Here is a 14,160-nt window from a genome sequence, read left to right as displayed (position 1 = left end):
GTTACCCGTGGCACATCCTTCTCCTCAAAGTGGGTGTTTATAATTCTATGAAAGACTATGTATTTTGCCCTTAAAATACTGTGAAGTGAATAGCCTAATTAAAAACCATTAGGAATATCCATTATGTTAAATAACAGTTTTGCATTTCATAGTAATTTCATTATCAGAGCCTAATATTTTTATTAGCCAAGCTATTGCTGATGCGACCTCATCACTGTGTGGGTGGGACCTGTCAATCAACTGGCCCGTTGTTCCCATTGGTCAGATAGACGTTCATTCGGAGGGGTGTGTGGGCTGCGTGAATAAAAGTATGGAGGCTGGGTTGAGTCCAAATAAGAGCCGTGGATGGATAAAGAGTGACTATTGAAGGACAGAACAAAGAAGTTTCAACCAGCTTCACCAAGTGATCGCCTTGACGCTTGGACAACAAGAAGCTCTGTAGGCATTCAAGGTAACGGGAGTAGATTTAGTGTTGGCACACGTGCCTGTATACAAAAGGTTTTGGATATGAAACTGGTAATAAAAAGACAACATAGACTAAATAACCTCAAACATCAGTGAATTATCCCTGAAGAGAAGATAAAGTGGATCCTGTGAGGAAGATAGTGTCACTTGTTTTATGTTTTCTTCTCTCGCACCACAGGAATCCCAGTGAATGATGGAGTGGTATGTTTTGGTGTTGATGCTGAGCTTGCCAACCTTGAGTCAGGCAGATTGTTCAGCGCAATGCCTGAGATGCGCGCAACAGATCTCCGACCTGGACACTGTAGTGAACCGCTTGGTAAGATCACCCTCAGTTCTCCTCATTTTAAACCACTTATGACCAGATATAGTTTGCATGCGCTTAATTTTGTTATAAATGTGATGCACGATCAGGAGCAAAACCGACTGAAATGGATTAAACTTTGTCGTTATTTGCTCTGTACTTGTACTGTACAGAAAAATAAAGTTAGCATCTAATCAGAAGTGCAAATAGTATGTAGCATTAAATAAATTTTGGTCGAGTAGCAAATGAAGCAAAAATGGCAGTATTATGGTAAAACGAATGAAAAATTAGATGCAATGAGTTTTAAACAAAATCAAATAAATAATAAGCATTTGTAAATTAACAAATAGAAATGTCTATCTGTAATGGAAAAAATTCAAAACTGAAAATGGATTTCTTTTGTCATTTTTTGCAATTAAACTCTCTCTGGGGCGCGCGCATTCAGCACCATGGAGAGCGCGACGTACGCGCGCTCCTTTAGATATAACGATCTTGGGAAAACCTTCTTCATATACTGAGGAAAAAATGATAGATTTTGCAAGTACATAAAGGATAGTTTGCATATAGTTTCGGTGAAAAAAAGATATAGCCTAAATCCCTTACGAAAATGAACCATGGTTTTTACTCAAATAAACCCCAAAAAAACATGGTCATTGTATTTAAACCATGGTAACCACAAATTAAAAATGGGTTTGCTACACTAACCATAGTTTAACCATTGTATTTGTAGTAGGTTATACAAATTGTAATCAATCCGCAAAAAAACGTGGTAAATAAATAAAATGTTCTTCATACTTGAAAAGTTTCCGAATCAAACCCAAATTGTTTCTAATCTGATATGGTTCTGTTTCTGTAAGGTTCTTTTTGAGATTAAAAAACACGTTAAATATATGGTCCTACAGACCGTGTAGCCTATTAGTTTCTGAGTTATGTGATGTTTTTAAAGAAAAGAAAAGAAATAAAACGTTCTTTTTGGAACTTTAGGCATCCGACTGTAAAACCCTTTAGGTTCTATAACGGAACTTTTATTTTCAAGAGTGCACAGAGTCAAGTTTGTCCCACTTTTCTTTTTGCAGACTTGTACTTTAGAATGTGAAGGAGCAGTCCCATCTTCTGGTACACTAGACAGATGTGAGAAAGCGTTACAGGAGCTTTCAGATGAATTAGCGGACCTCGACCCAGACGACGACGGCGACCGAAGCGCGCTAAACGCAGAGGATCTCCAAGACAAGCCATACAACCTGGTCAAACGATACGGGGGATTCATCAAGAGGATCGATAAGAATAAAAAGAAATTTTTCGCCTCACCCTGGAAGGAGAACGCCATTCTAAAAGGATTGTTCGCGAAGAAATACGGAGAATCCCTCTCGAAACTGAGCGAGCGAGACGTCCCGTCGTTCACGGAAGACGACGAGGGCGACGATATTACGGCGGAAAACGAAACGGGACTTTACAACAACGAAGTTCCTTTGAATGAAGTCAAACGTTACGGTGGTTTTCTTCGCAAATTCGGTCCTAAAAGAAGCGACTTGGTGGACAACACCAGCCGGCAGGTGTTACAGAAGCGATACGGTGGTTTTATGCGAAGAATTCGCCCGAAGTTGAGATGGGACAACCAAAAGCGATATGGCGGTTTTTTACGGCGCCATTTTAAAATCTCCGTGCGCTCTGACGAAGAGCCCTCATCGCACGAGGACTATGCTTTATAGGCTGTTGTATCATAACTCAATCAGAACTCATTTTGCCTACGCATTGCCCGCCCACCCACCCCCCCAAAATGGCAAACCGAAATTGCTGCTGACCTCTGGACGCTATCAATCATCCACTATCAACTTGTCAATCATGCCCTCAGGACGTTTCAGTGACCGACCACTTGTTGTTTCCAGTGAACTTTACCCCATGTAAGCAATCAATACATAGCTACTGCAAATAATGCTTGTTTAAGATGACCAATAAAGGGCAAGACCATTAGGTTACCTGCTAACATTGTTCGGGTAATGTTTTGTGTGACTTTTTTCCCCTCCACTTTAATTATTTTTTCGAGCACATTACAATTTCTAATAAATTAAACATGAAATTGCATTGCTATGTTACTATACGATTTACTAAGGTTAAACCCCTTTTTAGTCTAATCCAAAAAAGATTCCTTATCTTTCAGGAATTGTCCATCTTAAAGGGATAGTTCACTCATAAATGAAAATTATGTCATTTACTCACCCTCAGGTTGTTTAAAACTGATACGAGTTTCTTTCTTCTGTTGAACACAAAAGAAGATATTTTGAAGAATGTTGATAACCAGACAGTTGATGGACCCCATTGACTTCCATAGTATTTTCTTTCCTATGGAAGTCAATGGATGCCATAAACTGTTTAGTTACCAACATTCTACAAAATTTGTTCTTTTGTGTTCAACAGAAGAAAGAAACTCATACAGGGTTGGAACATTTTAGGGTAAGTAATGAGAAAATTTTCATTTTTGGATGAACTATCCCTTTAAAGTCAAATCTCACGTGCAGAATGTTTAGATAAACAGCACCACCTGTTGGTCAAAATTACAAGTTAAATACAACACTTGAAGAACTGTGATGAAGAAACACTCAGTGATACACAAAAATGCACCAGAGAGCTTATGACTCTACACATTGTTTTACTATGGTAAGTGGTTAAAAGACTGCAAAACAGTCCATTTCGAGGAAGATTCAGCCTATTTTATATTGACTGCCTGTGCAGAATTGGACACCCCCCCCCCCAATCCCTGATATCACGTTGTTGATTTTGAGGTCAATTTGCTGTATTGTACAATCAATGTATATTTATTTTGAAAGACAGGATGGTTAATCAATTTTAAATAATCAATGACGAGTCAGGAACAGATTCCACTGTAATGAAGTACTCAGAAATACTAATATGAAACATCAGTATGGAAAAAATAATGTGCACAGGATAAATATCAAAGTGAGCGTTACATCAAAAACACATAACTACAAATTATACACACTGGTCAAACAGAATTTTAAGGATTAGCATTTAAAATATCCTTAAACAGTTTATCCTGTATTTCACCACATTGTAATCAGTTTACAATAAAATCAAAATGAATTGCAAACAAAAGACTTTCATTAGCAAACCATGGCTGTTTTTGCAAAAAAAAAGTTGCAAATTCCTCATTAAAAAGCAAAAAAGTTCATCCTCCCTATACAAAATTTGTGATACATTGACGTTACGCAAAAAAAAACAAAAAAAAACACGCAACTTTTTCCTGGCTTTCAGGAGATTTTCACTCCTTCTGGTCATCTCTCTGTTCTGTCGCAGCGTCTGCTTGCGGCCCGACGGTCTCAACGACGGCAGTGTTTATGCTACTGACAGTACTAACGGGCACAGCGACTACAGTGTTGCCTGCAGCGCCCCCTACTGGTGCTCCCAGGTTCTGCAGCGTGGCTCCTCCTGCCATTGTGGGCAAGGTGACCAGCTGAAACGGACTGACCACTTTCACAAACGTGTGTCCCGCGGAGCCCTGTGGGACGCCGGCAGCGCTCAGCACGGTCAGATTGGAGCCGTCGGGATGCAGTTCGCCCCCCCCGGGTGACGTCAGCACCGTGTATCCGCCAATCAGCGGAGACTGAGTCTGAGCCGACAGAGGGATACCGGTGAGCTGGGTGATGGGCAGGGTGAAGTGCGTGGACTGGGCGGGGGTCGGGGCCACGGTGGCGGGGCCCGAAACGGCACGGGTCAGACGGGGGCGTTTGGCAGTGGGAGGCGAGGTCACGGGGGTCAAGGTCATCAGGACATTGTTGAGGTGCTGAGATTTGCTCTTCAGCTCTTTGGCGCGTTTGCGATGCTCGTCACACTGTTGCTCTAGGGCTAGAAATGCAAAGAGTTAAAAAAAGTCACTTCTTAAAAACTTGTTGATTTTTGTGATGAAAATTGCGGAAAAAAATAATAATTTGCTGCACTTGTTTATAAGGCTCCACACAAAATGTGTTGTTTTGTGTAGCTATTTAATAATAATAATCATTATTTTAATTATTATTACTAAATAAAACTAAATAAGAAATATTACCATAGTGGTGTAACTTTTCACTATAAAAAAAAAATCAAGCATTTAAGAAAATAATATAATAATTTTATTTTACATTACAACTGTAAAATTACAATAAAAATACTTATGGCTGTCAATTTTTTTTACTTTTAAATAAATTAACTTTTATTTTGACAACACCTTAGGGAGCACTTGAAGCTTCTCATTACTAGTTTAGGAAAATTCACAAAACACAGTGCATGCATTTATTTAATTTATAATGACTGCCCTGATGAAGACCATTTTGTTGGTCGAAACATGTTGGTGCATATATATATATTTTTAAAATGACTTAAGCCACATTCATTAAAGGCTTTTTAACCTGATCCTTCTTCTGTTATTTTGACTGAGTGCCTGGGACCTGCTTTTGTTTTCCTTTGGATTTTTTTTCCCTACCCCAAGAGCACCTATCTTAAACTCCTCTGACTCTACCTGAGCGCCTGGTTGAACCTCTCACAGTTTATTTAATTTATATTTATGTTTTTTTAAGTTCCCTTTTCTCAAATGGGTTGAGTATTATGTTGAGTATACATTTCCTTTTTCTACTCGTTTGTATATTTTATTTGTTTCTTTCTTTTAACAGTTCGAAATAAATATTTTCATTCATTCATTCATTAATTCATTCATTCAATTAAGTTGCAGCTGTCACGATTTGATAATCATATTCGATTCGATTTCATATCATTCATGCAGCCCTAGTGCTTAGTTTTCCTCTTTAAAAACCTGATGCAGCCACAACAATGCTAGTATGCACAAAATCAACCCAAAATGTGTGGTTGGATATGGAGAAACACACACATGCACGCACACACACACGTACTGACCCACTAAGCTGCGTGTGTACTGCTCCCTACAGCGGTCCATCTGGCTTTTGTGACTGGAAAGAACTTTCTTCACCAGGTCCAACATCCCAAAGTTCTGGACTATATTGTTGAGCAGAGCGGCATCTATTGACAGATTCATATAATGAACAATATATCGAATCAGTCTGAAGTTTAATAGAACATTTGTGTCCATTTGCAGCATACTGAATCACAAAAAAACAGACATGGAATATATTTACATAAATGTCTTGCTTCAGTTAAAGCATTATATTAAAATATATATTCATATATGTAATTGTTTTTTTTTTTTTTACCTACTACAAACAGAACATTAAACAACAAGAATATAATATATATATATATATATATATATATATATATATATATATATATATATATATATATATATATATATAAAATTCTACATAATCTATATGAATATAAATATAAATATACAATGTTATAAATGACTAAAAATATTAAAGTTAACGATAATAACCCTGGCATATATACATATATATATATAAACATTTATATTTATATTACACTTATCTTATTTCAGCTAGTTTCTCATTTTAAATAATAAACTAAAACTTAATAAAAGCTATTTAGACATTAAAAAAATATTAAAAATTACAAAAACGCACAACAAAATGCCAAAATACTAGAATTAAAATGCAAACAGAAAATAATAAAAATCAAATCAAATCTAAAATAGCATTTCAATTATATAAACTCATTTACCACAAATTGAACATTAAACAACAAGACTACAATCTGATGCAATATATTCTGAAATATTGAGAATACATACAAATATTATATTAAAATAGTTCTATATTTTATTACACTAATAATAATTATTATATAGATTATTTAATTTTAACATCATATAATTATTAATGTGACATATTTCATATTATTATTATTGTAATTAATTATATGTATGTATGAATATATATATATATATATATATATATATACAGTATATGCATCTATAATAAAAGTGTTATAATTTTTTAAAAATGTAATAATTTATGTAAGCAGGCTCAAACTGATTGCAGCATCAGATTGTGTAGTATGAACAGGTTTTGTGGCATAACTCTGACCTTTGACCTGCAGTGGCGGGTCTTGGATTCGCTCCTCGAGGCCCTTGAGAATCTCCTGGATCTGTCTCTCCAGATCCTCCATGACTTCCTCCAACAGCCCAGCATCCCTCAGTCCTCTCCAGAAGGTCATGGTGTCCTCTGACATGGAAAAGAATGTCCGGTGAAAGAGTTAAACCAATTAACTACACAGATCGTTTAAAATGTCAGAGACATTAGCAGCGCCTCTCACCTCCTATAGCCGTGACCCATTCAGTGCTGTCGTCCCCATCTGTGGAAAACGAAGCTGAACATCCATTCACTGAAACAGCAATAGAAACTAGGACTGTCAAGCAATTAACATTATTAATCTAATTAATCACATGATGATATGCCAATTTATTATTTAAATCAATCACAAATTAATCACACCTCAATTTTTGCGAGAAATTACCCCAAAAGTTAATTTAGTGTTTGATGAGAAATACATTGAATAGACATTACAAAAAGTAGTGTTAGAAAGAAATATTTTGATTCAGCATAGAATTTATTACACATAAACGTTTAAGGCTACCATGTGGCTATAGCATTTTTTTTTTCAGAAGCAGCATCTGAAGTGGCATTTAGGTATATTTATACAGACTGTTTAATGTAGCTCGGCATGAATATGAAGGAAAAATGAAATGATACTCTAAATATTAAACAAAAACCGCCAGTATGTGGCAACAAGTCACTAATTGAGTGAGTCATTGAGTCGTTCACTCAACCGATTCATTCTAACGGCTGATTCGTTCGGGAACAAAGCAAGTGAACATCTTTCTGAATGAGTCACTGAATCATTGGCTCTCTTGTTTTGTTAAAAACCACAGATTCATTCAGTAATGAAACACCGCTGTGTGTTGCACGGAGAAGCACAACACTTCTGCTCTGGCTTTCATTAGAACTGTTTTCATTGCCAAAATTGGGCAAAAACAGATAATGTTGACATTATTGTGTCTAACATGTAACACGATATTACCATATTGGTATTGGCCGATATATGTTCATTTTTAATGTTATCGGCCCGATATTTGGCCAATATATTAAAGCCGATAAATAATGTATTATTTCCTTCAGTTGAGACACTTCAGATGCGCACTGTTCAACATGATGGTTTTGAATTGCTTGAAATATGACTGGAATCACTTCAAAAAAGGAAGATACAGTAAAGTGCAACATGTGCAGCACAAGTCTGTCATATGGGCTACATCAAATTATAATGAGAACATCATAACTGTGTGCTTGGGACATGGATTTTAATGGTGAGACTTTTGTTTTTGTAATCAGGCTCTAAAAAAATATATAAAAATTTGGATTTATCAACCAATATATCGGTTATCGGCAATTATCGGTATCAGCCATAATGTTCATAACTAAACTGCATGCAGTGTAAGATGAAGTACAGGTCTGAGCTGGGCGCGTTAAAAGCATTAATCATTTTAACGGGTTATTTTTTTCTATAAATAATCATACCAAATTAACGTGTTAAACATTAGCCCTGTTCAAACAATTAATGGCACTACCATGACAATCATTCTGAAGTGCAAACATATGTGAAAGTCTACACATAAACTACTGAAATTGACTGTGTGTCGGTACCGTCCACTGAGGCGGGGGTCGCAGGAGCCGTTTCTGTGGACTGCTGGCTGCTGAGAGACACTCGGGACCCCACCAGGTCAATCTTGGTACTGCGGCAGGTGTTTGAACACAGTCTGGAGTGCTGATAAAAGTCCAGCTCTCCTGAATCCATGATCTTCCTGTAGGAAGAACCAGGGCCCGGTTTTTCAAAAGGTTTAATCCAGATAAAATTGATCCGGATTTAATAATCCTTTTTTTTGCGATCCGTGATCACGTAATCCAGCTTACTTTTGAGCCAGTTTTTCAAAGCAACATCGGATTGGATCAATCTGATCTGGATAGGAACTTTTCAGGATCACCAAATCCTGTTTACTAGAGCCTTAAAAGGAACCAACAGTGTCGCCTACTGGCTTAGCAAAGAACAACAGTTGGCAAAATACCGGTGGCCACAAATAACATTTGTTTATTTTAATTTTAAGACACAGAAACACTGTAATAAACAGAAACATTTTACTTTCCTTATTTTTTTATAATGTTAAATTGTAGATTTTGTTGTTTTACCATATCTCATTAGATGTGACATGCTTCATATATGCTTCAAATATGAAGAAATGTATATATCATCAGTAAACATTGATTTTGTGATCATTCACTTTAAAAAAAAACCTCTCTGGTTTTATTTGGTTCGAAAAATCACAACTGAATCCACCCTTCTGATGGGATCAGGATAATCCTGTTTTTTTGGATCAAATAGATCCCAAACCGAGTTCAAAGTTCTGAAAAACCCAAAGGGCAGGTTTGATCCAGATCAAATTTAAGATCAGATAACATGATCTGATCTTAGTTCAGAATCCCTCTTTTGCTTTTGAAAAACCCATTTCCAAGATTTGATCCAATCCGTGATCCGAAATCCCACTGGATTACTTTTGAAAAACTGGGCCCAGGAGCTACAGCTGAACAATAGTTCCTTCATCTTCAACAATATAAGGAGGACTGGAACTTAAAGGACAAATCCAGTGAAAAATGAACCTAGGGGTAATTAACACATGGGTACCGAGTCGATCGTTCTCTGGGATGCGTTTTCATGATAATCGAATGTAAAGAGTTTTATCGCTAAAAACAGATTAGCTTATAACGTTAGTATATGGGGCACAGAATAAGTAAAAGTAAATCGCTAGTTAATACCACTAACAAGGCTCAAAATAGGCCTATATCACGAAAAAATTGAAGACCGGAAGTACGTCTGTTAGTAGGGATACGGCTCTTCCGGTTAGCTTTTTACAATGGCGGAGTCCGATAGAGACCGCTGGACCAAATCTCTCCGCAACCTGCCTGAAGTCACATATGACGATGTGGTTCGGATGGTAAATAAAAACTCTCAAGTGGAAAAGCGTGAAAGCTGAGTTATGGCTGTCTACGTCCTGACGCAGAGCAACCCGGTACACTACAACAACAGCGGCGGGCCGTTCGCCAGTTAGGTAAACGTTTCTATGGTAACAGCGAGTTGGACCAATCAGCAGACGTTGCTGCTACGCTTAGGATTGTGGGTAGTGTAGTTTTTTTTCATAAGATCGCGGATAAAACATGTTTTTCTTAAAACAGGGTTGATTTCATACGAACTTATAGCTTCTACAGGAGCAAAAACCTTTGTTTCACAACATCATAGCTCCTGGTCAGTCTACCTCGGATGGTTTAGACATTATGGCTGATAATCTAAATCCTTATGGAGAAATACTGTTGACCGGAAGTTCTGAATCCCTACCCCGCGTTCCGGAAGCAGGAAGTGTGACAAAGGCCTATAGCCTCATACTAACACGGTAGCATAATGAGGGTCCCTACATGCAAACCGAAGCATTGAGAACTTTGTAAGTGTACAGACAGTTTAATAAGAAGATACTTTATAAAGACAGTACATTACGCGTATACAGGCAGGAGCCATCTTGGAAAACAGTCTCGACTAGTCGAGTCACGAACGCCGTGCTAAGTGAGCTGGTCGATAGGAATTACGTTTTTTTAAATTATTTTTATTTATTTATTTTCTCTGTTGCGTCCAGTGCTTTCTTCCGGAAACAACGGACCATATGAGATTCCAAGTCACAGTTCATCTCACTTAGCACGGCGTTCGTGGCTCGACTAGTCGAGACTGTTTTCCAAGATGGCTCCTGCCTGTATACGCGTAATGTACTGTCTTATAAAGTATCTTCTTATTAAACTGTCTGTACACTTACAAAGTTCTCAATGCTTCGGTTTGCATGTAGGGACCCTCATTATGCTACCGTGTTAGTGTGAGGCTATTTTGAGCCTTGTTAGTGGTATTAACTAGATTGTACTAGATTAAGTGGATTTACTTTTACTTACTCTGTGCCCCATATACTACTGCTATGAGCTAATCTGTTTTTAGAGATAAAACTCTTTACATTCGATTATCATGAAAACGCATCCCAGGGAACGATCGACTCGGTAACCATGTGTTAATTACCCCTAGGTTCATTTTTCACCGGAATTGTCCTTTAAAGTCAACATAAAAACACAATGTCTCCATTTACTGCTTTAATAAGCATACCTGATCTTATTGTGAACAATTCCTCAATGCACAGTATTCCAAAGAAAAAATAGCCATCTTTTATTAATTTCACTTTTGTAGGAGTTGAATGATTTGAATTTATGGTATACACACCATGCTCAAAAGTTTGGGGTCTTAAGATTTGTTAAAGTCCCCCTGTGCTGAAAATCAAGCTTTTAATGTTGTTTATATGTCTATGTGGTGTTTTTAATGTGCTTTAAGACAAACATGTGTAAAATCTCCTTAAAACTGCATTGAAACAAAGACAGTCTCAAAAACACGGTTTGAAATCGCTGGTGTTTCTGACGTCACAAACTACCTTGTAACCAATCAGATCAACATGTGATCATCAACGAGTGGATCTCTGAGTGAGTGAGTGGAGGTGGGGCTCATTTGCATATTTATAGAACTGTGTATACTAAATGAGGCAAGGGTGTAGAGTTACATTCAAGCTATTTTAAGGAACGAAGAGCTTTTTTACTAAGGAAAAAAACGTTTATCTATGTAATTTTGGTGATCAAAGATGAGTTTAAAGGGATACAATTATTGACTACAGGGGGGCTTGTTTTTGAAAGTAGTCTCTTCTGTTAATCAAGGCTGCATTTATTTAATCAAAAATACAGTAAAATATAGTTAAACATTACTACAATTTAAAATAACAGTTTTCTATTTGAATATATAGTAAAATGTAATGTATTCCTGTGATCAAAGCTGAATTTTCAGCATCATTACTCTAGTCTTCAGAGTCACATGATCCTCCAGAAATCATGCGCTGATTTGCTGTTCAAGAAACATTTCTGATTATTAACAATGTTGAGAACAGGTGTGTTTAAAATTTGAGGAGATGAAAAGAACATTAAAAAGAGCATTTATTTGAAACAAGTAACAATGTAAAAAGTCTTTACTGTCACTTTTGATTAATTTAACACATCCTTACGGCAGAAAAGATTAGCGAGACAAGTGTTTGTGCTTTATATTCCACCATATACTAATATAAAAACGTCCAGAGCTGGGATGTATTTCTAGTTGATATTCTTTTTCTGCCCAGTGCCACAAACCTTAACATGGTCCCATTGAGGCGAATGGCTCTCTTCCAGTCCTTCAGCGTGGATTTTCCCGCTATATACACGAACTCCTTCGGACTGATGAGATGCTCGTTCAGCTGGAACACAGCAAGCCGTCCAGCACAGACAGTTATATATCAAATCAAGCGCATGTGAAATGGTCTATGTGGCGAGGATATTCCTGTCAGGACAGTCCATTACTCAAAATTTTTTATGATGATTATTTTCTTAATTTGTATTGCAAGATGAAGTTTCTATACGATCATAAAACATTATCATTCACATCTGCTCCTTCTTTAATAATGCTGCTTTCCCACATTCTATAATAATAGGAAAGCCATCAAATCTAGGAAAGAACACTAATGAAAGTGTGGGAATTATGCAGTGACTACAACTAAATCTTATTAAGACATTAAAATATTATCTAATCAAGACATTAAGATGTTCATGCAGTTTGATAAATAGAAAATCTGTTGTTCTTATGCGAGATGGTTAATCAGCAATCATGATAATTGACCTTAATACATTTTTTTTAAGTTTTTTTTTTTTTTGCATATTCATGTGTTTTGATGCAGTTTGAATTAATATGTTGTTTAATGTGAGATGAGTAATTTGCACCAGTGTTTTTATTAATATTTTGAATCAGTTTATATTTTCCCATTTCATTTTAATTTTAGTTAAAGTTTTAGCAATTTTTGTTGTGTGTTTTTGACTTTCTTATTATTTAAAATATGTCTATATAGTTCTTAGTCATTTTTATTTCAGTTTTAGTTTTAGTTGTTTTAGTACATGAAGATAAGCGAAATGAAAATAAGAAATCTTGCCTTGGCAACTAGATGAAATAAAATACGTTTTTGTATATTTTATTTTATTTCAACTATGATAGCCCTGACTAGCACTGCAAACATAATAATAATAATACTTTAAACATAATAAAAGCATTATTTTCTTTTCTTGTTTTATTATTTCTGAAGGAAATGAATGCATTGGCTAAAAACAGAAAAATATATATGACTAATTGCGATAATTATCTAAATCAATAGACATCCCTAGTTAAGTACAACCTCTTAAACAAAAAAGATCATGAGAAATGTAAGTTTGAAGTGTTTTAAAATAGACTGCATCATGTATTTACCTGCACACATTTGATGTTGATCCCGGGACACACAAACTTCTTCCACACGAGGTTGGCTTTGCTGTCGCCACAGGTTATGGGGTAGAGAATATCACCCTCAACATCCGTATCGTCGGATATTTTCACTGTGTAAACATGAACATGGCATGTCTCTTGTTAAAATCGGAATTATGATATATTATGCAGGGTTATTTTATTGTTAACTAAAACTAAAACCATTCAAAAAAAATGTATTACTTGAAAAAAAATTTACATGAACTGACAAAATAAAACTAGCTAGTTGCAGCTAGGAAACATTTCTCATTTTCGTTTTAAGTTAAAACAAAATCTTAAAGGGCCCCTGTTATGCTTTTTCAGATTTTACCTTTCATGCAGTGTGTAATATAGCTGTTTGTGAATGTAAAAGTTTTACAAAATAAAATTGTCTCCTAAAAGACATAATCCATTCTGAACTGCTGAAACGAGTCGTCAGTAATTCCAGTCTCACTTCCTGTTACAAACCTACATAACAATGTAACAAATTTCCATAATGCCAACATATGGTCTTCATTGGCTGCCGGCGAAAAATGTCTACTTTGACCCTCAAACACTAGTTGTAGCGGAGAATTGAAGAGTTTGTTTCCGACATGCACTTTAAGCGGTCGACCAATCACAACAGACTGAGCCATCTGACCAATCAGAGCAGAGAAGACCAATCACAACAGACTGAACCATCTGACAATCAGAGCAGAGTAGATCAATCACAACAGACTGGGCCATCTGACCAATCAGAGCAGAGAAGACCAATCACAACAGACTGGGCCATCTGACCAATCAGAGCAGAGAAGACCAATCACAACAGACTGGGCCATCTGACTAATCAGAGCAGAGAAGACCCATCACAACAGACTGAACCATCTGACCAATCAGAGCAGAGTAGATCAATCACAACAGACTGGGCCATCTGACCAATCAGAGCAGAGAAGACCCATCACAACAGACTGAACCATCTGACCAATCAGAGCAGAGAAGACCCATCACAACAGACT

At 36.5% G+C, this 14,160-nt stretch overlaps 2 protein-coding genes across 4 annotated transcripts in view; one reads left to right on the top strand and one right to left on the bottom strand.

The window, feature by feature from the left end:
- The first annotated feature begins 267 nt into the window (after window positions 1-267).
- pdyn (prodynorphin) lies at window positions 268-2,754 on the top strand. The gene is made up of 3 exons (XM_081386366.1): window positions 268-451; window positions 644-781; window positions 1,843-2,754. The coding sequence occupies exons 2-3, from the start codon at window positions 656-658 to the stop codon at window positions 2,473-2,475; spliced, it is 759 nt and encodes a 252-aa protein (XP_081242492.1). The 5' UTR covers window positions 268-451; window positions 644-655; the 3' UTR covers window positions 2,476-2,754.
- Window positions 2,755-3,381: 627 nt separating this feature from the next.
- The window catches only part of gmeb2 (glucocorticoid modulatory element binding protein 2), a 46,487-nt gene continuing 35,708 nt past the window's right edge, over window positions 3,382-14,160 (bottom strand). For 2 of the 3 annotated variants that reach the window (XM_081386053.1, XM_081386052.1), the window contains 7 exons: window positions 13,133-13,257; window positions 11,992-12,095; window positions 8,392-8,549; window positions 7,007-7,075; window positions 6,778-6,915; window positions 5,669-5,791; window positions 3,398-4,627 (listed from right to left, as the gene is read on the bottom strand). In XM_081386053.1, coding sequence (XP_081242179.1) covers window positions 4,044-4,627; window positions 5,669-5,791; window positions 6,778-6,915; window positions 7,007-7,075; window positions 8,392-8,549; window positions 11,992-12,095; window positions 13,133-13,257 — 1,301 coding nt within the window. In that variant the 3' untranslated portion in view covers window positions 3,398-4,043. Of the gene's footprint in view, window positions 4,628-5,668; window positions 5,792-6,777; window positions 6,916-7,006; window positions 7,076-8,391; window positions 8,550-11,991; window positions 12,096-13,132; window positions 13,258-14,160 lie in introns of all 3 variants that reach the window. The other variant, XM_081386051.1, reaches the window with a different exon arrangement.

The sequence above is a fragment of the Scardinius erythrophthalmus genome (genome assembly GCF_964197995.2).
Source record: "Scardinius erythrophthalmus genome assembly, chromosome: 15".
Classification (NCBI taxonomy): domain Eukaryota; kingdom Metazoa; phylum Chordata; class Actinopteri; order Cypriniformes; family Leuciscidae; genus Scardinius; species Scardinius erythrophthalmus.
Note: the sequence above shows the minus strand (reverse complement) of the source record. Positions and strands in the feature narration are given on the sequence as shown.